The sequence below is a fragment of the Pseudorasbora parva genome, chromosome 23 (genome assembly GCF_024679245.1).
Source record: "Pseudorasbora parva isolate DD20220531a chromosome 23, ASM2467924v1, whole genome shotgun sequence".
Classification (NCBI taxonomy): domain Eukaryota; kingdom Metazoa; phylum Chordata; class Actinopteri; order Cypriniformes; family Gobionidae; genus Pseudorasbora; species Pseudorasbora parva.
Window position 1 is genome coordinate 220,192 of NC_090194.1, and position 25,420 is coordinate 245,611.

Below are 25,420 nucleotides of genomic sequence, written 5' to 3' on the forward strand. Positions count from 1 at the left end.
CTAACCAAACGCCACATGTGAGAAAAAATATATATATTTATTTTACTGTTTTTATATCTGCAGCATTGTGGCTGATGCTTCATTCATTTGAACAGATGATGTGCTTCATTTAATGTAAAAATGATTTTAAAGTGAGTTTGAATATGATTTTACGTGACCTTTATAGACATATAGCCGCACTGAAAGCAGATGTGGATAATTCACCTCAGATCTTGAAAATAAATTAAAGGAAACAACTATTTTCAAACTGCCATGTGTATGTTTATGATTAAAACAATTGTTTCAGTCACTCAGTATGTGTTTTTAATCATGCTAAAATTGTGTACGATTTAGGAATTGGATATTGTACGCATTCATTTCGTTGCGAATGCAGTCAGTGCTTGCAGAGAGCCCACACACACACTCTTGACTCTGTTTTTCAGGGGTTTAGCCCCTTAGTTCCAGTGAAAGGAACTCTTAATGCTTCACCAAGACATTTTGGACAATTTCACGCTCCTGACTTTGTGGGATCAGTTTGTGGACGGCCCCTTCCTGTCCCAGCATGACTGCGCTCCAGTGCACAAAGCGTCGCTCCATAAAGACATGGATGAGGAGTTTGGTGTGGAGGAACTGGACTGGCCTGCACAGAGTCCTGAGCTCAACCCGATAGAACAGCTTTGGGATGAATTAGAGCGGAGACTGAGAGCCAGGCCTTCTCGTCCAACATCAGTGCCTGACCTCACAAATGAGCTTCTAGAAGAATGGGCAAAAATCCCCATAAACACACTCCTAAACCTTGAGGAAAGCCTTCCCAGAAGAGCTGGAGCTGCAAAGGGTGGGCCGACTCCATTGTGCCAAGTGTAAAGTTTGGTGGAGGGGGGATTATGCTGTATCGTTTTTGGTAAAACGATTTTGACAGTTTAACAAGAAAAGTCCAGTTGTTAAAGGGCTAGTTCACCCTAACATGAAGACTGTGTCATCAACCACTCCCTCTCTTGAGCTTCTTCTGCTGAACACAAGAGGATATTCTGAAGTCTGTCAGTAACGATGAGATCCACACACACACACACACACTAACAGAGGAATGGCAGATCTCAGTACAGAACGTGTCGTAAAAATGAAGAAAACGCACATATTCACTCAGATGGTTTAGGCACTGTGCACTATATGATATCTCAACACTGTGTTGTACATTCTGCTACTGTCTATACAAATAATCTGCATGGGAAGAACTTTATTTATTGCTTATTAATATGTAAGTGAACGGTGACTGTGAGTGAGCAGAGATGGCCTGGTTCTGTTGGATCGGGTCAGTAGTCGTGTTCTGAGATATCCGTCAGTCTCTTGCCGACCGTCTGAAGCTCCCATTGGGAAAGCTGCACCACTAACCCTGGATTAGGCCTCATGTTGGGTTTGCACTGCTGAACATGAGTCCAGGCCTCCTAAATATCCAGAAATCACAGATGACAAACATTAAAGAGATCATTAGCTTTGGTTATCCTCTGCTAATCGCCTGAATGCTAATGGTGAAGCGTGACCTGAAGTGTGTATTTGAGGTGATGCATTAGATAAGCCACAGCTACAGCACAGCAGCGGCTCAAGCCCAGACTGGAGAATATCAACACCGGAGAGGCCATGTTGAGATGAGAACCTGAACACACACACACACACAATCACCTCGAATGCTCACAGATACTTCAGTTTTTGTCCAGCCTCGAGGCAAAGAAATCTCCCAGGACTCACCGATGAAAACACACAGTCTCTCAAACGAAGCGGTGAAATCTGCCTGGGCTGAATCTGCGGTCCGGATGTGTAGGACAGAGCACTTCGCCTTTTTAAACCTAGAGTTCAGCAGGCAGTAATCATGTTTAAATGCTCTTATATATGCATGAACATGAGAGGTGTGTTGGCTCACATGAGACTGCATTCATCAGAGACATTGACCAGAGCGCTCAGCTTCAGATCTCGGAGGATCTCAGGGTTCGTGGCCTGTTTATAATCGCCCATGTAAAGCTGACCTGCCAAGATTTCCACAGGATAGGGATTCAAGCTCTCCAGTTCCTGTGGGCACGAGTGTTCGGATCATTCAGGGCAAGGCAAGCTTATTTGAATAGCACATTTCATACCCAAAGGCAATGCAAAGTGCTTTACATAGAAAATAATTAGAATAGTGGTAACATATGTATGAGAAAAAAACATGATTACAGACAGTAAAACACTTTATATATTAGCCGAGTTACAATAGAGCGTTACTCCCTTAAAAACTAACTAATTGAGTTACTTCTCTAACTGAGAATCTTTGTTTTAAATCTAAAGACCTCTTCATACCAAAAATTGAATAATAAGCCTCAGGCGCAGTAGAGGGCGCCGCTCAAACAAACTGCTCAGCTGTGCGGCCGTTCTGGATAATGGAAGAAAAGGTTTTTTTTGTTTTTTTGCTCATGATTTAACTGAATTATGGAAGGGTAGCAGCAAGTCATTGGTCGATGAAGGTAGATAAACTGCATAAAATATTAGTTTTATTTAACATTTAATTATTGGAGTTTTGCATTTGACTCTTTATCCTGCAAGTGCGATGAATAAATGTTCACATTTAGTCTAGAACTAAAGTAATATATTTGCAGTCAGTCAAAAAGACTTATTGAGAGCCGTCAGTCAAATAAATGTGAAAAAGTAACTGCAATATGTTGCTGTACATTTTATTTACAAGTTTATTTAAATGTAATGTGTTACTTTACTAGTTACTTGGAAAAGTAATCCAATTACGTAACTCGAGTTACCTGCAATGCGTTACTTTACTAGTCACTTGAAAAAGTAATCAGATTACGTAACTCGAGTTACTTGCAATGCGTTACTTTACTAGTCACTTGGAAAAGTAATCCGATTACGTAACTCGAGTTACTTGCAATGCGTTACTTTACTAGTCACTTAGAAAAGTAATCCGATTACGTAACTCGAGTTACTTGTAATGTGTTACTTTACTAGTCACTTGAAAAAGTAATCAGATTACGTAACTCGAGTTACTTGCAATGCGTTACTTTACTAGTCACTTGGAAAAGTAATCCGATTACGTAACTCGAGTTACTTGTAATGCGTTACTTTACTAGTCACTTGAAAAAGTAATCAGATTACGTAACTCGAGTTACTTGCAATGCGTTACTTTACTAGTCACTTGGAAAAGTAATCCGATTACGTAACTCGAGTTACTTGCAATGCGTTACTTTACTAGTCACTTAGAAAAGTAATCCGATTACGTAACTCGAGTTACTTGTAATGCGTTACTTTACTAGCCACCTGGAAAAGTAATCAGATTACGTAACTCGAGTTACTTGTAATGCGTTACTTTACTAGTCACTTGGAAAAGTAATCCGATTACGTAACTCGAGTTACTTGTAATGCGTTACTTTACTAGTCACTTGGAAAAGTAATCCGATTACGTAACTCGAGTTACTTGTAATGCGTTACTTTACTAGTCACTTGGAAAAGTAATCCGATTACGTAACTCGAGTTACTTGTAATGCGTTACTTTACTAGTCACTTGGAAAAGTAATCCGATTACGTAACTCGAGTTACTTGCAATGCGTTACTTTACTAGTCACTTGGAAAAGTAATCCGATTACGTAACTCAAATTACTTGCAATGCGTTACTTTACTAGTCACTTGGAAAAGTAATCCGATTACGTAACTCGAGTTACTTGTAATGCGTTACTTTACTAGTCACTTGGAAAAGTAATCAGATTACGTAACTCGAGTTACTTGTAATGCGTTACTTTACTAGTTACTTGGAAAAGTAATCCGATTACGTAACTTGAGTTACTTGCAATGCGTTACTTTACTAGTCACTTGGAAAAGTAATCCGATTACGTAACTCGAGTTACTTGTAATGCGTTACTTTACTAGTCACTTGGAAAAGTAATCCGATTACGTAACTGGAGTTACTTGTAATGCGTTACTTTACTAGTCACTTGGAAAAGTAATCCGATTACGTAACTCGAGTTACTTGTAATGCGTTACTTTACTAGTCACTTGGAAAAGTAATCCGATTACGTAACTCGAGTTACTTGCAATGCGTTACTTTACTAGTCACTTGGAAAAGTAATCCGATTACGTAACTCGATTTACTTGTAATGCGTTACTTTACTAGTCACCTGGAAAAGTAATCAGATTACGTAACTCGATTTACTTGTAATGCGTTACTTTACTAGTCACCTGGAAAAGTAATCAGATTACGTAACTGGAGTTACTTGTAATGCGTTACTTTACTAGTCACTTGGAAAAGTAATCCGATTACGTAACTCGAGTTACTTGTAATGCGTTACTTTACTAGTCACTTGGAAAAGTAATCCGATTACGTAACTCGAGTTACTTGCAATGCGTTACTTTACTAGTCACTTGGAAAAGTAATCCGATTACGTAACTCGAGTTACTTGCAATGCGTTACTTTACTAGTCACTTAGAAAAGTAATCCGATTACGTAACTCGAGTTACTTGCAATGCGTTACTTTACTAGTCACCTGGAAAAGTAATCCGATTACGTAACTCGAGTTACTTGTAATGCGTTACTTTACTAGTCACTTAGAAAAGTAATCCGATTACGTAACTCGAGTTACTTGTAATGCGTTACTTTACTAGTCACTTGGAAAAGTAATCCGATTACGTAACTCGAGTTACTTGTAATGCGTTACTTTACTAGTCACTTAGAAAAGTAATCAGATTACGTAACTCGAGTTACTTGCAATGCGTTACTTTACTAGTCACTTAGAAAAGTAATCCGATTACGTAACTCGAGTTACTTGCAATGCGTTACTTTACTAGTCACCTGGAAAAGTAATCCGATTACGTAACTCGAGTTACTTGTAATGCGTTACTTTACTAGTCACTTAGAAAAGTAATCCGATTACGTAACTCGAGTTACTTGTAATGCGTTACTTTACTAGTCACTTGGAAAAGTAATCCGATTACGTAACTCGAGTTACTTGTAATGCGTTACTTTACTAGTCACTTAGAAAAGTAATCCGATTACGTAACTCGAGTTACTTGTAATGCGTTACTTTACTAGTCACTTGGAAAAGTAATCAGATTAAGTAACTCGATTTACTTGTAATGCGTTACTTTACTAGTCACTTGGAAAAGTAATCAGATTACGTAACTCGATTTACTTGTAATGCGTTACTTTACTAGTCACCTGGAAAAGTAATCAGATTACGTAACTCGATTTACTTGTAATGCGTTACTTTACTAGTCACCTGGAAAAGTAATCAGATTAAGTAACTCGATTTACTTGTAATGCGTTACTTTACTAGTCACCTGGAAAAGTAATCCGATTACGTAACTCGAGTTACTTGTAATGCGTTACTTTACTAGTCACTTGGAAAAGTAATCCGATTACGTAACTCGATTTACTTGTAATGCGTTACTTTACTAGTCACCTGGAAAAGTAATCAGATTACGTAACTCGAGTTACTTGTAATGCGTTACTTTACTAGTCACTTAGAAAAGTAATCCGATTACGTAACTCGAGTTACTTGTAATGCGTTACTTTACTAGTCACTTGGAAAAGTAATCCGATTACGTAACTCGATTTACTTGTAATGCGTTACTTTACTAGTCACTTGGAAAAGTAATCCGATTACGTAACTCAAGTTACTTGTAATGCGTTACTTTACTAGTCACTTGGAAAAGTAATCCGATTACGTAACTCGATTTACTTGTAATGCGTTACTTTACTAGTCACCTGGAAAAGTAATCAGATTACGTAACTCGAGTTACTTGCAATGCGTTACTTTACTAGTCACTTAGAAAAGTAATCCGATTACGTAACTCGAGTTACTTGTAATGCGTTACTTTACTAGCCACCTGGAAAAGTAATCAGATTACGTAACTCGAGTTACTTGCAATGCGTTACTTTACTAGTCACTTGGAAAAGTAATCCGATTACGTAACTCGAGTTACTTGTAATGCGTTACTTTACTAGTCACCTGGAAAAGTAATCAGATTACGTAACTCGAGTTACTTGTAATGTGTTACTTTACTAGTCACCTGGAAAAGTAATCAGATTACGTAACTCGAGTTACTTGTAATGCGTTACTTTACTAGTCACCTGGAAAAGTAATCAGATTACGTAACTCGAGTTACTTGTAATGTGTTACTTTACTAGTCACCTGGAAAAGTAATCAGATTACGTAACTCGAGTTACTTGTAATGTGTTACTTTACTAGTCACCTGGAAAAGTAATCAGATTACGTAACTCGAGTTACTTGCAATGCGTTACTTTACTAGTCACTTGGAAAAGTAATCAGATTACGTAACTCGAGTTACTTGTAATGCGTTACCCCCGACACTGTTTATTAGGTTTGAAAGCCATACCCTAATAGTGTAGAGTATCGTGTGCGTTCTGAGGAACGGATAGAGAGCCGAAAACCTCTCGTAGCCTCCGCTGAGGATCTGAATGGGGAAGCGGCTGGAGTTCTCTAAGCGTTCGGCACAGTCTGAGGCCGGACCTACAGCAGAAATACAGCAGCTCATTCAGGGCGAAGGATGACCAAAGCAACACCATCGCATGGTAGAACGGGAGGCTTACCTGAGTCTGACAGAGATTGTGTGGCGCTGTCATAAACAATAATAAACTTCATACTTTCAACCTCAACATCCGCGGGCATTATGAACCTTCCCTCAGAATCCTTTGGGATTAGCACACAGAATACATTAATGATGATCAAGGGCCTATTGCACTAAACTAGGATAAGGGATAAGGATATCTTGGTGATCCTGGCTCAGTTGATCCGCTAATATAGAGTTCTCTTTCGTTATCGGTGTGAGTGTGCCTTCAGTGTGTTTACACGACAGCAGTGTACTAAACTTTGCATACAGATGGCAAGCTGACCAAGATATCCCGGATTAATACCCTATCCTAGTTTTGTGCAATGGGCCCCAGATATCCCAACAGTACAGGATATACAAAACATAAAAACATATTTATTATATATTATATTTCACACAGTTCTGCTCATACCCGTTTAGCCTGCCTAGCCGTGATGATGTGGCTGCCGTGATATGAGTCCGCTGCCCGTGCATCTGAAGAGAGAAGCATTAGACCTGGCACTATATGAAGAATAACTCATATTATATTATATTATATTATATTATATTATATTATATTATATTATATTATATTATATTATATTATATTATATGAGTGGCCGTACCGATCAGACACAGGTAGTTGCTCTCGGAGAGCCTCGTTCGGCCATTAATGTGCTGGTTTAGGATGTTGTACAGTTTTGTTGCCTCACACAGAACTTTCCCTGCCATTGGTGACAGCTCGAGCACAGAACGCGCGTGTGTGTGTGTGTGTGTGTGTGTGTGTGTGTGTCTCAACAGCAATATCTGGCTAGAAAAGTATGCAATTCGTCTTAATTGGCGGTTTTGAAGTATTCCTCCTCGAACCGTTCCTTAAAGCCCGACTATATTAATGTGACGCGTGCGAGTACGTTGCTGCTATGGTAACGGAGAAACATCCGGTGATTGGCTGAAAGTGTTCCGCCGCAGAAGCAAACCGTTTCCGTCTCCCTTAACCAATCGAAGGATAAGCCCCGCCCCCTGCACGCCAGCTGCGCTCCTATTGGAGGGTGAACGATACGGAACTGTTTTCAAACTCGGCAGGCGCACAGCGGCGGATATGCGCGGACTCCGGGTGTGTGGAAGCTTTTAATGACTTAATTCGGTGTTTAATTACCACGAGTTATTAAGCCATGTGTGTGTGTGTGTGTGTGTGTGTCGTGTTCAGGGCTTCGGCTGTGTGTTTCAGCGGCGGAGGAAGAGGAGCAGCAGAAACTGCGCGATGAAGAGCAAGAAGCCCATCGTGTGAGTGTGTGTGTGTGTGTGCGTGTGTGAGAGTGAGAGTGTGTGTGAGTGTGTGTGTGTGTGCGTGTGTGAGAGTGTGAGTGTGTGTGTGTGTGTGAGAGAGAGAGAGAGAGAGAGAGAGAGAGTGTGTGTGTGTGTGTGTGAGAGTATGTGTGTGTGTGTTAGAGAGAGAGAGAGTGCGTGTGTGTGTGTGAGAGAGAGAGAATAAGTGAGTGAGTGAGAGAGAGAGAGTGTGTGTGTGTGTGAGAGAGAGAGAATAAGTGAGTGAGTGAGAGAGAGAGAGTGTGTGTGCGCGCGCGCGTGTGAGAGAGAGTTGGTGTGTGTGTGCGTGTGCGTGCGCGCGCGCGTGTGAGAGAGAGTTGGTGTGTGTGTGTGTGTGTGTGTGTGAGTGTGACCGTATATAAGGCATGATACAAAATCCTGCCTTATAGACAGTGCTTATATTATATCCTTAAATTCATAAACACTTGAAGCCCATGTTAGGATTAAACTCTGTGCCGGATGTCTGTGGTGTTTTTTCTGTAATTTTCTAATTAGCTTATTTTTCATAACGGACATTACTGACTGTACAGGACAATATAATAATCTTATTTTATTTGCCAAAGTAAGTATATTGATATGATATGTGTAATAATACCTGTAGTGCATTAATAATAAACCTGTCCTTCTTTAATAGGGTCGTAACTCCGCCCAGCCCAGACAGCAGAAGTGTGGAGGAGCCGAGCAGAGCCTCTGATTGGCTGATCCCACACCTGTGCTTCAGAGTCCCTGATTGGCTGATCCCAGACCTGCGCTTCAGAGCCCTGTTCTCAGCCCTCGGCTGGCTGGTGCACAAGTGCAGGAACACAATTCATCAGGTAAGAGTTATACACACTCACCTAAAGATTATTAGGAACAGCTGTTCAGTTTCTCATTAATGCAGTTATCTAATCAGCCAATCACATGGCAGTTCTTCAGTGCATTTAGGGGTGTGGTCCTGGTCAAGACAATCTCCTAAACTCCAAACTGAATGTCAGAAGGGGAAAGAAAGGTGATTTAAGCCGTTTTGAGCGTGGCGTGGTTGTTGGTGCCAGACGGGCCGGTCTGAGTATTTCACAATCTGCTCAGTTACTGGGATTTACACACACAACCATTTCTAGGGTTTACAGAGAATGGTGTGAAAAGGGAAGAGCATCCAGTCTGCAGCAGTCCTGTGGGAGAAAATGCCTTGTTGATGCTCGAGGTCAGAGGAGAATGGGCCGACTGATTCAAGCTGATAGAAGAGCAACTTTGACTGAAATAACCACTCGTTACAACCGAGGTATGCAGCAAAGCATTTGTGAAGCCACAACACACACAACCTTGAGGCGGATGGGCTACAGCAGCAGAAGACCCCACCGGGGACCACTCATCTCCACTACAAATAGGACAAAGAGGCGACAATTTGCACAAGCTCACCAAAATTGGCCAGTTGAAGACTGGAGAAATGTTGCCTGGTCTGATGAGTCTCGATTTCTGTTGAGACATTCAGATGGTAGAGTCAGAATTTGGCGTAAACAGAATGAGAACATGGATCCATCATGCCTTGTTCCCACTGTGCAGGCTGGTGGTGGTGGTGTAATGGTGTGGGGGATGTTTTCTTGGCACACTTTAGGCCCCTTAGTGCCAATTGGGCATCGTTTAAATGCCACGGCCTACCTGAGCATTGTTTCTGACCATGTCCATCCCTTTATGACCACCATGTGCCCATCCTCTGATGGCTACTTCCAGCAGGATAATGCACCATGTCACAAAGCTCCAATCATTTCAGATTGGTTTCTTGAACATGCCAATGAGTTGACTGAACTAAAATGGCCGCCACAGTCCCCAGATCTCAGCCCAATAGAGCATCTTTGGGATGTGGTGGAACGGGAGCTTCGTGCCCTGGATGTGCATCCCACAAATCTCCATCAACTGCAAGATGCTCTCCTATCAATATGGGCCGACATTTCTAAAGAATGCTTTCAGCAGCTTGATGATCAATGCCACGGAGAATTAAAGCAGTTCTGAAGGAGAAAGGGTCAAACACAGCATTAGTGTGTGCTCCTAATAATCCTTTAGGGGAGTGTGTGTATGTATCTGTATTAAGGTGAAGAGTGTGAGATGTGGCTCTGCTGCAGGTCTGCGGAGGGCTCCTGAGGGCCCTGCTCTTCTCCAGGGGTCAGGCGGAGCGGGTGGAGGCCCTTCATCAGAAGGTGGAGGCTCTGCAGAAGGAAGTCTCGCTGCTGCGCTCCGCTCTCAAGGTCAGGCTGCTCATCCGAAGGGAAGAAGGCTTTATTCAGGAAGCAGTGCTTGTAATGGCCTTTAAATGTTTATTCTCAGCTGTCTGGAGGAGCCCAGAGTGCAGGAGTCCGGTGTGAAGAGCCTGATGGAGTTCAGAACCCCACACCCCTCGCCCTTCCTCCTCCTCCTCCTCCTCCTCTTCCAGCTCCTGCTCCAAAAGTGTCCGTGATTCCCAGAAAAACTGCACAGACGAGCACTCTGAAGGTAAGGGTTCAGTAGATTTAAACTGGCAGAGTGTGTCTGCTTCCCGAACAATGCTAGGAAGACTATTCCAGAGTTTAGGAGCTAAATAGGAAAATGATCGACCACCTGCAGCTGATTTAGATATTCTAGGTATGATCAACTGGCCAGAGTTTAGAGACCGCAGTAGACGTGATGGAGTATAATGTGTTAAGAGCTCGCTTAAGTACTGGAGCTAAACCATTCAGTGCTTTGAGGAATAAGCAGGATTTAAAAATGTCTGCGATGTTTAATAGGGAGCCAGTGCAGTGTTGACAGAACTGGACTAATATGATCATACTTCCTGGTTCTAGAAGAACTCGAGCTGCTGCGGTTTGGACCAGCTGGAGTTTGTTTATTAAGCGAGCAGGGCAACCACCCAGTAGAGCATTACAATAATCTATCTGTCTGTCTATCTATCTATCTATCTATCTATCTATCTATCTATCTATCTATCTATCTATCTATCTATCTATCTATCTATCTATCTATCTATCTATCTATCTATCTATCTATCTATCTATCTATCTATCTATCTATCAATCAATCAATCATGGACCAGCTGGAGTTTGTTTATTAAGCGAGCAGGGCAACCACCCAGTAGAGCATTACAATAATCTATCTATCTGTCTATCTATCTATCTATCTATCTATCTATCTATCTATCTATCTATCTATCTATCTATCTATCTATCTATCTATCTATCTATCTATCTATCTATCTATCTATCTATCTATCTATCTATCTATCTATCTATCTATCTATCTATCATGGACCAGCTGGAGTTTGTTTATTAAGCGAGCAGGGCAACCACCCAGTAGAGCATTACAATAATCTATCTATCTATCTATCTATCTATCTATCTATCTATCTATCTATCTATCTATCTATCTATCTATCTATCTATCTATCTATCTATCTATCTATCTATCTATCTATCTATCTATCTATCTATCTATCTATCTATCTATCTATCTATCTATCTATCTATCTATCTATCTATCTATCTATCTATCTATCAATCAATCATGGACCAGCTGGAGTTTGTTTATTAAGCGAGCAGGGCAACCACCCAGTAGAGCATTACAATAATCTAGCCTTGAGCTCATGAACGCATCGACTAACTGTTCAGCATTTGGCATTGAGAGCATGTGCCGTAATTTAGAGATATTTTTAAGATGGTAGAATGCGGTTTTACAGATGCTAGAAACGTGGCTTTCAAATGAGAGATTGGTATCAAAGAGCACACCCAGGTTCCTCACTCACGACGAGTGTGTGTGTGTGTGTGTGTGTGTGTGTGTGTGTGTGTGTGTGTGTGTGTGTGTGTGTGTGTGTGTGTGTGTGTGTGTGTGTGAGACGAGGGCTTGACAGAGCAGTCATCAAGTGTTAGACAGTATTCTCGGTTACTACTTGTGGAGCTTTTCTGTCCAACAATTAAAAGTTCAGTTTTATCTGAATTAAGTTGCAGGAAATTACTATTCATCCAATTTTTTTATATCAGCTATGCATTCCTCCCCACACCTTCAGATGTTCATTCATGTTTATTCTCTGACTATGACCATCACTTGCCAGTACAGAGATCAGTCACGGCACAGTGAAGAGCACAGGAACCGCTGTTATCCACTGAGCTTCCTGATGAATGGACAGAATATGTTCCTGTGGGAGCTCAGAATGAAGTGTGTTCAGTGTAAAACAAGTGGACGGTTAAAGGCTGCATTCGACACATTTATATACTTTATTTGATTCCACATTACAAGTCATTTCATTAGAGATCAAATGTTTTGAATTATCTGACAGATTAAAACACAGCAGCACATCATCATAGATTATGCAGTTCTAAGGGTAGAGGAAGCATCGCCTCTTCCAGATAAACATGCTTCCTATAGTAGCTGAGACTGAGCAAAACTTTGCCAGCTGTTTAGCCCCTGTTTTAGAAATCCCCCCGATACGAAGTCCACGGGTCGCCAGCCTGTGCACATGACCTAAACAACCAAACACTAACACTATAAGCTGGCATTTATACCCAATGTTCTCAATTATAGATACCAACGACTGATATTTCAGAGTCTTAGAGCAGTAAGAGTCCTCCATAAATAAGTCAAATGCACATGACACTTCAAATAATTTGACTGTTTTGCCATTCTGAGAGATGTTAACAATGTCTGGTGTATTTGCAATTCCTACAAAAGTGTTAGCAGGTGAATTGAACCATTTACACTGTACAGTAGTGTGTTTAAAAATCTGCTCATCAGCCGTACAGGGAATCTGAGCAGCGATGAGGTCCACGAGTCGGTCATGTCTGGCGGTATATAGTCCTTTCAGAGATGAGCAGCTGTTCATGATGTGGGCGACTGACTCCAGGTGTTGAGGAGGGTCGTGCAGCATGCAGAGAGGCGAATGGGTGGAGGGAAACCACAGAGATAAGTTATATTTAGTGGGAAGAACCTGCAGACGTGCTTTTACACAGAAAGTAAGGATCTCTTCACTGATGGTGGCATTACTATAGATGGTGTGTGATACAGAGTGGTCCGCACAGGGCAGGTTTGCCAGCTTTCCCTGGAGCTTAAGGCAGGACCAGTACTCCATATTTTGAGCTCTTTGAGTAGACAGAATAGTCTGTCTCGATGTTCTGGGCTGGAGCAGGTGAACAATATTATTATGGTGCAGCCTGGCCTCCACGATGACAGATGGGTCCTCTACCACCGCCTCAGAGACCTCTACAGGTGTATGATGTGATGTCCACCTCAGGTCAGTGCCTGTCCTCCAGCAGAGGTCATTCAAATCCGGCCAGATTGAGGACAAACCAAATCCCTGTGCCCTTCCCTCCAGCTTCCCAGTGGTCTTTCTCTTAAAGCCCAGGAAGCCATCTTCCCCACCGCATGCCTGCTGCACCCTCCGTCTTTTAAAATCCAGCAGTAAGGATGCTCTGGCCATTTGCCTCACACTAACATCATCACAGTTCAGCATGTTGGTGAGGTGAGACTGTCTCGTGGCTGTGTGTGTGTGTGTGTGTGTGTGTACTCCCACATGCAGTGTGGAACTCCAAGCCCCCCGTCCTGTCTTTTCTGAAAGATAAAACATCTTGTGGAGTGTGTGTTGAGACAAAGCCATTTCCTAACCACATTTACAGTCTTGTCCATTTCACGCAGAACTTTTTGCGGAATATGGACATTTGCAAAAAGATGTTGAGTTTTAGAGAAAGCTATGTCTCTTATTGCTTGCACTTTTAGGATTACAGGAAGAGGTGATGCGTCAATGAGATCCAGTCTGGCCATAAACTGATGTGCCATGTCAGTCACTTGCAGACTCCATTCTCCAGCGATGTTAAACTTGTGGCCCAGATAGTTATAGGTCTCATGTCTAGAGTTCACTCTGAGTGGCTGGTCTAAGATGCCAAAAGAGGGAGGTTGGTCGGCCTTCGACCTATACCAACGGTTGCCGCCGCTCCTCCTCTCGTAAAAGACTGCACATTTACTGTGCTTTACATGTAGGCCAGACCATATCAGGAATCTGTCAGTGCATGACAACATGTTTTTAATCACGCCTTCATCTCGAGATGCGACGACCACATCATCAGCATAGCCCTGGACTGGGTTCGGAGACAGCACGTGGGGCGGGGCATGTGCACACAGCCATTTTAGCCATTGATTTATTGCAATGATAAAGTTTACAGCACTCCATGGACAGCCAGTTTTGATTCCTACCTCCAGTGGTATTGGTCTGGTGAGATCTTTTCCACAGATCACTTGTAGGTAGGAGTCACAATACACATCCTTTATTATGTCCACGTAGATCTTCGGGAGCTGTATCTCTTCTAAAGCATCAATCATGACTCTATGAGGCAATGTGCCAAAGGCATCTCTGAAGTCAAGGAAGACGATGTATAGCTTAGCAGACTCGTGCTTAAAATCATCAATGGCAGTCTTTAAGCAAAAAACATGTTCATTCATGCCTTGTCGCTCAATATAAGCTTTTTGTTTATTAGACAGAATTCCTGAATCCCACAGTGTAAAACAAGTGGACGGTTAAAGGCTGCATTCGACACACACACACATACACACATGCATATATACATACACACACTGCACTGGAAGCCCTGTGCTGAACGCGTCACTGCTAATGTGTGTGCCGCTACGGCCCTACTGTTCGTTTGGTTGAGCTAACGATTTCTGGTTTGATTTCCCACATATAGAAGCCAAACGTGGCTGTGGCTGTGACCCTTCGGGACCTTCAGGCAGTGCGGCTCAGGAGAGTGACCGCAGGACAGAAGCCACAGGTGTGTGTGTGTGTGTGTGTGTGTGTGTCTGTCTGTGTGTGTGTGTGTCTCTGATGGCGTGTGTGTGTGTGTGTTTGAGAGAGTCTCCATCGTTCCCCACTGTGTGTGTGTGTGTGTGTCTGACGGCGTGTATGTGTGTGTGTCTGTCTCTGACGGCGTGTGTGTGTGTTCTTTCACAGGTGTCTCCAGACAGAAGGAGATCTCCTCTGGTCACTCTGGCTGACCTGCAGAAGGTCCGTTTGCGCCGCTCTCGCCCCGACCTCCTGACCCTGAGGTCAAGGCCAAGCCTCATCAGGTGAGCTTCTGTATGTGTGTATGTTAGGGTTAAAGCCATTTGTTCTTCAGCAGGTGTGTGTGTGTGTGTGTGTGTTAGGGTTAAAGCCATGTGTTCTTCAGCAGGTGTGTGTGTGTGTGTGTTAGGGTTAAAGCCATGCTTGCTTCATTATTTGTGCTGTTCTCTGTAGGACTCCAACCAAAAACCCTCCAAACCTTCGGGTGCCGCTTCGAAAGGTCAACTTAATCAGGCAAGATCATCTTTCCTTCATACTGTCTCTGAGCTAAGCCTAACGCTAAACACGTCACATGATCTTACACGGGTCACATGATCTTACACGGGTCACATGTTGTGTTCTGCCCCCGGTGTCCTGGCCAAATTCCCTCCATTGGCTCTTACCAATCATGGCCTCCTAATCTATCGCCCTGTCTCCTCTCCGCCTATCGCTGGTGTGTGGTGAGCGCACTGGTGCCGTTATACTGTGGCTGCGGTCGCATCATCCCAGTGGAGCTGCACACTGGAGGAGGTTGAGGAGAGACCCCTGACCTGAGTGTGAAGCGCTTCGGGTGTACAGCAGTACATATGAAACCACTATAAATGCCTCATTCATTCATTCATTCATTCTCAGGAGTCCGGGCGGCACACCGCTGTGCAATAAGGAGAATGATGGGCTGGATCCGGACATGGCCTCAGGAAACCAGCGGCTGGTGTGTAGCGCTCCATCATGACATGAAGTCTAAGTCTCACGGCTTCATTCTTATTAACTATATATACACTATATATACACTATATATACATCATGAGTTTATGACATTATTCTCTTCACCTTCACAGAGAGCTTTAACAAGCGGACTATCACCACTCCAGTCTCTCTGAAGTAAGGAACGGAGTGGCCTTGTGTGTGTGTGTGTGTGTATCTGTGTTGTGCTGCGCTTGTTTCCTGTGGCTGCTAACGGCTTCTCATACGGTCATGCTACTGTAATCACTTCTACAGTATTTTATGTCTCGCTGCTGTTATTTTATATATTTTGTTGTCTGTGAAATCTGTGCCTTGATCCTTTGATATCAGAACACGCTTTTTAAGACCTCCATGCATAAAGAACAGCGACTGCACACTGTATAAAAATCTGCATGTTTTTAGACGTTGTTGTTTAGATTGGTGTGTGTGTGTGTGTGTGTGTGTGGGACGAGTCTGTCGTTGATCCATTGATGTCTTATATGTGCAGTAACACTTGAAGTGTTTTATGTTTTATTGTTTACAGGCGTTCTTTGACTGTTACACCAAAGTGATGTTCGTCTTATTTTAAGGGTCTTTTGCAATATATTTTTCTCAAGCCATTTTTATTTGTATGTAAAAAATATTGCAATGAATGCAAAATGTTTAATAAATATTGAACCTACACAAATTGTGTTTTTATTTAGGTTTTTTTATGCATTGTCACCTTTATTTATATTTATATTATTTATATGAGCTTTACAATTGTCATATAGAAAACTCATATAGTGTCAATGTGGGTTGATACAGTTAATTTAGTTTAGTAAGTCAATTTATTTGGATATTTAGTTGAAATGTGAGTGTCCCCAACTGAGCAAGCCGAGCCAAAGGTGCTGTGGTCTCTGGCACTAAGATGTTAGCAGCAGATCCCATGCCTCCGCCCGATCATAGTGCATCCTGGGGCCATGTGTTCCCCAGGTAAGCCACACACACACACACACACACACCCGGCCATCCACGTGATGTAGAAGAACACGTGATTCCTCAGACCAGGCCACCTTCTTCCATCGCTCCGTGGTCCAGTTCTGATGCTCACGTGCCACTGTTGGTGCTTTCGGCGGGGTCAGAGGTCACCCCATACGCCTCAAACTGAGCTGCTCTGTGTATTCTGCCAGCTTTCTATCAGAAGCAGCATTAACTTCTGGAGCAGTGTGAGCTCCAGTAGCTCGTCTGTTTGATCGGACCCCACGGGCCAGCCTTCGCTCCCCACGGTCATCAATGAGCCTTGGCCGCCCATGACCCTGTGGCCGGTTCTCCACTGGTCCTTCCTTGGAGCACTTTTGATAGATACTGACCACTGCAGACCGGGAACAGCCCACAAGAGCTGCAGTTTTGGAGATGCTCTGACCCAGTCGTCTAGCCGTCACAATCTGGCCAAACTCGCTCAAATCCTTACGCTTGCCCATTTCTCCTGCTTCACACACATCAACTCTGAGGACTAAATGTTCACTTGCTGCCTAATATATCCCACCCACTAACAGGAGAGATAATCAGTGTTATTCACTTCACCGGTCATAATGTTATGCCTGATCTGTGTGTACTATTTTTTATTTTAAATGTTGAATTGGCTTTTTTAAATAGTAATATGACACATATTACTATTTAAACTTATTTTAGTAATTTTTAATTCAATACCGTGAAATATTTTTTTTCTTTTATTGTTTTTTTGAACAATAACACCATCTGTGAAATCATGAGAGACAAATTCATAATCTCTCTCTCTCTCTCTCTCTCTCTCTCTCTCTCTCTCTCTCTCTCTCTCTCTCTCTCTCACACACACACACACAGACACACACACACACACACGGACTCTTATTTTGCACTCGGTTTAACTCAAGCCCCGCCCACTTGTTTCTGTCTGAGTAAAATGGCGCTGCCCATGAGCCTCGCAGCGCTGTTGCAGTCGGAGATAGCAGAAGATGGCGACAGAGATGAGGGCGTTTGCGTTCTGGGCATATTCGGTAAAAGCGCGATGCAGCCGGGCTCCGCCAAAGACTCGCTCATCAACACTCTGGCGGATAAACACATCTTCCCACTGTTCGGGAGCGACGACACGGGCAGCCCGGCCGGAGGAGCGGCGATACAGGCGTACTATAGCCCGGAGAACCGCGTGCTGTACCTGGTGCTGACCTCCGTGCTGGACAACCGGCAGCTCATCCGCGCGTGCACGTCGTTGGCGGCGGGTTTGAGTCACGCGGACGCGCACGAGTTCTGGAAAGCCGCGGAGAAGGAGCAGTGTGTGCAGCTGCTGTTCCTGTTCTCGCTGTGTCACGTGCTTCTGCTGGTCCATCCCACCTGCGCGTTCGACGTCACGTACGATCGGATGTTCCGCGCGTTGGACGCGCTGCGTCAGAAAGCGCTCCCGGTGCTGCGCACCGCGATTAAAGACGCGCCCGTGTCGAAGGAGTGGAAGCTGAACTGCCGCGCGTGCCCGCCGCGGCTGCTGTTCGTGTTCCAGATGAACGGCGCGCTCCGGGTCGGCGGCGGCGCGGGCGCGAACGCGACAGACGGGGCGGAGAAGCCGAAGAAGCACAGCCCGCGGCGGCGCTTACAGCACGCGCTGGAGGACCAGATCTACCGGATCTTCCGCAAGAGCCGAGTTCTGACCAATCAGAGCAGCAACTGCCTCTTCACGGTGCCGGCCAATCAGGCGTTTGTGTTCGTGGTCCCGGGGCCGGACGAGGACCCGCTGGGCTCCGTGCTGGGTCACCTGCGGGCCGGCTGCATTCTGAGGGAGCCCGAGGCGCCGGTGCCGGGTCAGCGGCGGTACCAGCAGATGAGGCTCTCCAGGCCCAGCTTCACCGTGGAGAGCAGCCTGAGCTCCGGAGGCCAGCTGGTGGACTGCACCCTGAAGGAGTTCCTGTGGCAGCACGTGGACCTGGTTCTGACCCGGAAGGGCTTCGATGACAGCGTGGGCCGAAACCCGCAGCCGTCGCACTTCGAGCTGCCCAGCTTCTCCCAGTGGGTGCACGTGGCGGCTCGGCTGCAGCAGGTTCTGGTGGAGAGCCGCGAGGAGGCCGGAGCCGAGCCGGGCCTGCGTGTCCAGATGAAGGTTCTGGAGGGCTTCCTCGACGCGGACGCCAAGTTCTCGGAGAACCGCTGCCAGAAAGCCTTGCCCTTGGCCCACAGCGCCTACCAGGCCAACCTGCCCCATAACTACACCACCACGGTCCACAAGAACCAGCTGGCCCAGGCTCTGGGGGTCTACAGCCAGCAGGCCCGCGGGTCGGCCTTCCAGCGCTACGCCCTGCAGCTGCACGAGGACTGCTATAAGTTCTGGAGGAACGGCCATCAGCTGTGCGAGGAGCGGAGCCTCACGGACCAGCACTGCGTGCACAAGTTCCACCTGCTGCCCAAACCAGGTACAGGAAGAGCCACTGCCACCTGTGCTTCTGCTTGCAGCTCTAATTATTATTATTATTATTTTAGTGTTTTCTTTGTTCCTGAATGTTTTGTCTAGTCTACTCTTTTATTTCTTTAACTATTCTTTAAAGTGATAGTTGAGCCAATAATGAGCCTGATGTTGATCTGCTGACCCCCAGGGCATCCACATGTAGGTGTGTGTGTTTCTTCAGGAGAACACTAATGAAGATTTTTAACTCAGCCGCTGCTGTGTGTCGGTCATATAATGATGTGAATGGGGAACAATTCTATGAGAGCAAAACAAACATGCTTAGACAACACACACACACACACACACACACACACACACACACACAGAGCCCTATGGCTCATGACCACACACTGATGACAACACACACACAGAGCCCTGTGGCTCATGACCACACACTGATGACAACACACACACACACACACACACACACACAGAGCCCTGCTGCTCATGACCACACACTGATGACAACACACACACACACAGAGCCCTGCTGCTCATGACCACACACTGATGACAACACACACAGAGCCCTGCTGCTCATGACCACACACTGATGACAACACACACAGAGCCCTGCTGCTCATGACCACACACTGATGACAACACACACAGAGCCCTGCTGCTCATGACCACACACTGATGTCTGAAGACACGAACCCATCGGCTTCTGGGAGTAATCGAGACGTATTTATATCATTTGTGTTCTCCTGAAGAAACACACACACCTACATGTGGATGCCCTGGGGGTTAGCAGATCAACATCAGGCTCATTATTGGCTCAACTATCCCTTTACCTGTGTGTTCTCTGGGAATCGAACCCCTTCACATCTGCATTATGACACTTAACTTAAAACTCAGTCAGTTAGTAAACCTGAGACAGCTGTCGGTGTTAGTTGGATATTGCATTCATATTGAAAGAGATGATGATGCTGTTAGCGAGGCCAAGGTTGTGGGTTCCATACCCAGTGACGCAAGAACCGATAAAAATGCAGATCTTCAATGCATCGCAAGCCGCTTTGGGTAAAATGCGTGCATGTAAATATGCTGTTGGTTACTGTTACTAAACCCAGTGTTAATGAACAGCATCTCTAAACCTCATTGCAGGAGAGAAGCCAGATATGGAGCACAACCCGCCGGTCCTCCACCACAACAGCAGGGGGCGCTCCACCAGCTCCTGTAACTGCGGCAGGAAGCAGGCTCCCAGGGACGACCCCTTCGACATCCAGGCCGCCAACTACGACTTCTACCAGGTCAGTAATGTCAAGCTCTTCGGCCATAAATACTCACTACACTGCAAACAATGCTCTTCTTATCTAGTATTTTCTCTTGTTTCCAGTCCAAATATCTAAATGTTCTTAAATCAAGATGCATTTACTAGATCAGTAAAATGACATGAGATATTTTTGCTTGTTTTGTGGTTAAAAATATCTAAATGAAGAGAGTTTCTGCTGAAAACAGGCAAAATGATCTTATTTCTCTTTGGGACGGAAACAAGAAACAAGATTTCAAACAGAAATAAGATATTCTCCTCACCCCATTAAGCAAAAACTCATTTTTAACAAAACAAGAAAAAATATCTTATGTCGTTTCTAGTTAATGCATCTTGATTTAAAGGAACACTCCGGCGTTTTTAGAGATAGGGCTCATTCAACTTCTTTCCCACATTTAGAAATGAGGTTTGTCTCAGTGCGTTGTTTTAGTTCGGCAGGGTCGCCGCTAGCTTAGCTTAGCATAATGAATGGAATCCTATGTTGCCAGCTAGCATGTCCCGAGTAAAAGTGATCAAAAAACCCCACCTAATTACTTCTTGTGGCCTGCGTATTCACAACGAGTACAAATAGCGATGCAGATTAAAGGTCCCGTTCTTCGCGAGTCCATCTTTCAAACTTTAGTTAGTGTGTAATGTTGCTGTTAGAGCATCAATAATACCTGTAAGGTTATAAAGATCACTTTTACTCGGGACATGCTAGCTGGCAACATAGGATTCCATTCATTATGCTAAGCTAAGATTTACTACTGAGGATGCTCTGCTTTTAACCGGGCTAGTTACTCACTCTCACTCCATCCGCTGTGCTTGTGTTGCTCATCTCTCTGTGGTTCTCAGATGCTTGAGGAGAAATGCTGTGGAAAGCTGGAGCGGATCAGCTTCCCGGTGTTCCAGGCGAGCACAGCCGACCCGGCTCCGGCCGCAGATGAGGAGCCCAAAGCGGACGAGCTTCCGGAGCTTCAGGAGCTTCCTCCATCCACAGACCCGGAGCTGAAGGAGAAGGAGGCTCCGTCCCACACCCCCGGGGATAGCCTGAGTCTGGCCCTCAGCCTGGGCCAGTCCATGGACAGCCTGGGAGCGTTTGGAGACGGGCCGGCCCCGGAGAAGAGGCCGAGTGTGGACCGGCAGCCCAGCACAGTGGAGTACCTGCCCGGCATGCTGCACTCCGGCTGCCCCAAGGGACTCCTGCCCAAGTTCTCCAGCTGGTCCCTGGTGAAGCTGGGTCCGGCTAAATCCTACAACAGCCTGACGGGTCTGGAGCAGCCCGGGTTCCTCCCCGGCTCCGCCTTCCTCCTGCCCTGGGATGTGGTGCTCCGCCGGGCCGAGGAGGAGCCGCTGGAGCCTCTGGACGGGGCTGCGGGCTCCTGGCCGGCTCCTAATAAAGCCTGCGGAGGGAAGCGGGCCGGAGCCGGATTGGGCCGCGGCCGCAGGCGGGAGGACGTCGCTCGGGCCTTCGTGGGCTTCGAGTACGAGGACAGCCGGGGCCGCCGCTTCCTCAGCTCGGGGCCGGATAAGGTGCTGAAGGGCCAGGGGGGCCCGAAGGAGCCAGCGACCCGATGCCTGAACTCTGACATGCCGTTATTCATCCCGTCTCCGGCTCAGGGCCGCGCCATCAAACCTCACTACGCTCAGCTGGCTCGGCTCTTCGTGCTCGTTCCTGATGCTCCGATCGAGATCGTCCTCAACCCGCAGGTACAGCACGCTCATATAGCCAATCAGGGGGCAGTTCAGACGCTCATATAGCCAATCAGGGGGCAGTTCAGACGCTCATATAGCCAATCAGGGGGCAGTTCAGACGCTCATTAATGCCTCATGTGGGTCCAAACCAAAACTGCAAAAAAATGCTTACTCAGTATTTTTGTCTTGTTTTAGTCAAAATATCAAACAATTCTTGCGTAAAGAAAATTTTACTAGACGAGTAAAAAAAATCTTGTTTTGGGAAAAAATAACTCAAAATTAAGAGTTTTTGTTTAAAATAAGCAAAATAATCTGTCAATGGGGTAAGAAAAATAATCGTGTTTGAATTAAGATTATTTTGCTTATTTTAAACAAAAACTCTTAATTTTGAGTTGCGCGCGCGCGCGTGTGTGTGTGTGTGTGTGTGTGTGTGTGTGTGTGTGTGTGTTCCCTGATGATTGATTTACAATATGTAAACATCTCTCATGTAAAATATCTTCATCTGTGTCTGAAGATGACGAAGGTCTGACGGGTTTGTGTTCATTCCTCAAATAAAGATTCAAACGGTTATGAATCAGCGAATCGATTCATGATTCGGATCGCCGATGTCTCGTGACTTCAGCCGTTTGACACGCGATCTGAATCATAAATCGATTCGCTGATTCATAACCGTTTGAATCTTTATCTGAGGATTGAACACAAACGCGGAAGAGAAGCCAATGCTGAATAAAGTCGTAGTTTTTGTTATTTTTGGACCCAAATGTATTTTGGATGCTTCAAGAGACTCTAATTAACCCACTGATGTCTCATATGGACTACTGTGATGATGTTTTTATTCCCTTTCTGGACATGGACAGTATAGTGTGCATACACTTGCATACGCTCTCGGACTAAATATAAAATATCTTAAACTGTGTGTGAAGATGAGCGGAGGTCTGACGGGTGTGGAGCGACATTAGGGAGAGGAGTTAATGACAGACATTTCATTTTGGGTGAACTAACCCTTTAAGTGTTCTGGTTCTGATAGGTCCAGCCGGGCCCGCCGCCCTGCCCGCTCTTCCACCCGGAGCAGCCGGAGCTGGTTCTGCCCACAGACGGGCTCTGGGTCCTCAGGTTCCCCTTCAGCTACGTGACGGACCGCGGGCCCTGCTACCCCCCGAAGGAGAACCAGCCCCTGGCCCACTACAGGGTTCTGAGAGGGGTTCTGCGGGCCAACAGCACCACACACACCCCGCAGTGACACACACACACATCTGACCCGCCGGACACACACACCTGACACACACACACACATCTGAGACTCTGGACACGAGACTTTCTCTTGATCTTCAGCCTTTTGTTTTCTGTGCTTCTTCTTTCTTTTCATTGGCGATTCAAAGATTGTTCAAACAGTCGTGGTTGTAAATACAGGCGTTTAAATTAAGGAATGTTGTGTTCACAGTGAATAAAACATGCTGTGAGGAAATTACCTGAGTTTTAAATGTGAATGCAAACTTTTTCTGTCTGAGTTTTACTTGAGTAAAATAAGATCTCATAAGATCTGAATCCTCTGAATTCACCGGCTCGCCGTCCTCAATGAACCCGTCTCTTGCGGGATACCCAGACCTGTTGAATATTCTGCTCTAATCTGACCTCTGAGCTGTGCGGTGTCCAGAGTAATAATCCTCCGCTGTGTGTTAATAGGCCAGAGGAGAACTGAGTCTGGTTTCTCTAAGGTTTATTTTTCTCCATCATGCCCTGATGGAGTTTCGGTTCCTTTGGTCGCCTTTGGCTTGGCTTGCTCAGTTGGGGACACTAACATTATGATCAGAGTTACTCAACTAAATATACAAATAACATTAATGTATAAATAAATTAACTATAATACTGATCTGCCAACATTGTCTCTCTGTGATAAATTAAAATAAGCTGATAACATCACTGTTTACTCCAGAACGACTGTACAGCCAAATCTAATTCTGCTGCAGTATTGTCCTGTTTGACACTGAAGCTGCTCTGACACAATCGGCGCTGGAGAAGAGCGATAGAAATAAAGATGATTGACTTGATAAGATATTTGAATCAGCGAATTGATTCATGATTCAGATCGCCAATGTCTCGTGACTTCAGCCGTTTGACACGCGATCCGATTCATGAATCGATTCGCTGACTCATAACCGTTTGAATCTTTATTTGAGGACTGAACACAAACGCGGAAGAGAAGCCAATGCTGAATAAAGTCGTAGTTTTTGTTATTTTTGGACCCAAATGTATTTTGGATGCTTCAAGAGACTCTAATTAACCCACTGATGTCTCATATGGACTACTGTGATGATGTTTTTATTCCCTTTCTGGACATGGACAGTAAAGTGTGCATACACTTGCATACGCTCTCGGACTAAATATAAAATATCTTAAACTGTGAAGATGAACGGAGGTCTGACGGGTGTGGAACGACATTAGGGAGAGGAGTTAATGACAGACAGTTCATTTCTGGCTGAACTAACCCTTTAGGCTAGTTCAGATGGCACAAACTACACAACTTCATTACCTGAGTTAAAGTAACAGCACTACTGGTCAAATATTAATCCATTACAAGTAAAAGTTGTAAAAACTGATTTTTACTGGAGTAAAAGTACAGAAGTATTTGTTTTCTAAAGTACTTTAGTATCAAAAGTAAATGTCCTTCTTTATGTCGCCGCATTATTGTATTATAGTTGTATAAATGCTCATTATGCCATCATGGTTTAAGCCAGTCAGTGACGCTCCATCTGACACACTAGCAGACGACTAACTTAAACTCATTTAAATACTTGGAGAAAAGTTACAAAGCTGCTGTCACTTTAAGGCCGAATGCACGGATCCAATACACTGATACACATCTGATATTCTCACACTGTTCACCTTCACTGAAGACAGAATCAACTTTGTTTATGTGAATACTCCACTAAATGAGCATTTGGACATCCGTCTTCTTCCATTTTGCTCTAAACTATAAATCAGTGTTTAATAAATGCTGTGAAATCATTGAACTTCACGAGACTCTACAAGAGTGATTCCTGAAAGGCTTTCTGCAAAAACCCAAACACCTTTAAAAGAAGAAAAAAATAATCACTGACTTTCAGAGCTGCGACAGAAACGACTTTCCACTTCGAGGACCTTGATAGAAATGTAGTGGAGTAAAGAGGACGATATTTGTCTTTCAGATGGAGTGAAGTTAAAGTCAGAAGATTACAGAAAAAATAATACTCCAGTAAAGCACAGAGACTCAAACAGTGAACTGCAGGACAGGACTCGAGTAAATGAGCTGTGTGTGTGTGTGTGTGTGTGATATAGGGAGAGATATGAGCTGAAAGACTGTAATCGATCTGATGATGCGCGCGCGTGCTCGCGAAGATCCACAGACGTAAACACC

General features: G+C 44.6%; 3 protein-coding genes across 4 annotated transcripts; 2 read left to right on the plus strand and 1 right to left on the minus strand.

Annotated features, from left to right (window-relative positions):
• Positions 1-91: 91 nt before the first annotated feature.
• On the minus strand, positions 92-7,319 carry styxl1 (serine/threonine/tyrosine interacting-like 1). Its single transcript, XM_067432966.1, has 8 exons — positions 7,185-7,319; positions 6,992-7,053; positions 6,560-6,659; positions 6,346-6,479; positions 1,895-2,040; positions 1,723-1,820; positions 1,518-1,630; positions 92-1,421 (listed from the first exon to the last, which is right to left on the minus strand). The coding sequence occupies exons 1-8, from the start codon at positions 7,288-7,290 to the stop codon at positions 1,290-1,292; spliced, it is 891 nt and encodes a 296-aa protein (XP_067289067.1). The 5' UTR covers positions 7,291-7,319; the 3' UTR covers positions 92-1,289.
• A 301-nt stretch (positions 7,320-7,620) lies between these two features.
• prr11 (proline rich 11) lies at positions 7,621-15,836 on the plus strand. Of its 2 annotated transcripts, XM_067432965.1 has the most exons (10): positions 7,621-7,672; positions 7,766-7,842; positions 8,519-8,699; positions 9,981-10,103; positions 10,183-10,347; positions 14,556-14,639; positions 14,819-14,934; positions 15,104-15,163; positions 15,542-15,620; positions 15,748-15,836. In XM_067432965.1, exons 1-10 carry the CDS (start codon positions 7,658-7,660, stop codon positions 15,787-15,789), a joined length of 942 nt encoding a protein of 313 aa, XP_067289066.1. In that variant the 5' UTR covers positions 7,621-7,657; the 3' UTR covers positions 15,790-15,836. The 2 variants fall into 2 exon arrangements, 1 of the variants encoding a protein (XP_067289066.1); XR_010901208.1 differs by lacking the exons at positions 15,542-15,620; positions 15,748-15,836 and having other exon boundaries at positions 14,819-14,989; positions 15,039-15,148.
• A 1,667-nt stretch (positions 15,837-17,503) lies between these two features.
• smg8 (SMG8 nonsense mediated mRNA decay factor) lies at positions 17,504-23,491 on the plus strand. The gene is made up of 4 exons (XM_067433510.1): positions 17,504-19,050; positions 20,187-20,332; positions 21,187-22,041; positions 23,054-23,491. The coding sequence occupies exons 1-4, from the start codon at positions 17,556-17,558 to the stop codon at positions 23,264-23,266; spliced, it is 2,709 nt and encodes a 902-aa protein (XP_067289611.1). The 5' UTR covers positions 17,504-17,555; the 3' UTR covers positions 23,267-23,491.
• Positions 23,492-25,420: the final 1,929 nt, after the last annotated feature.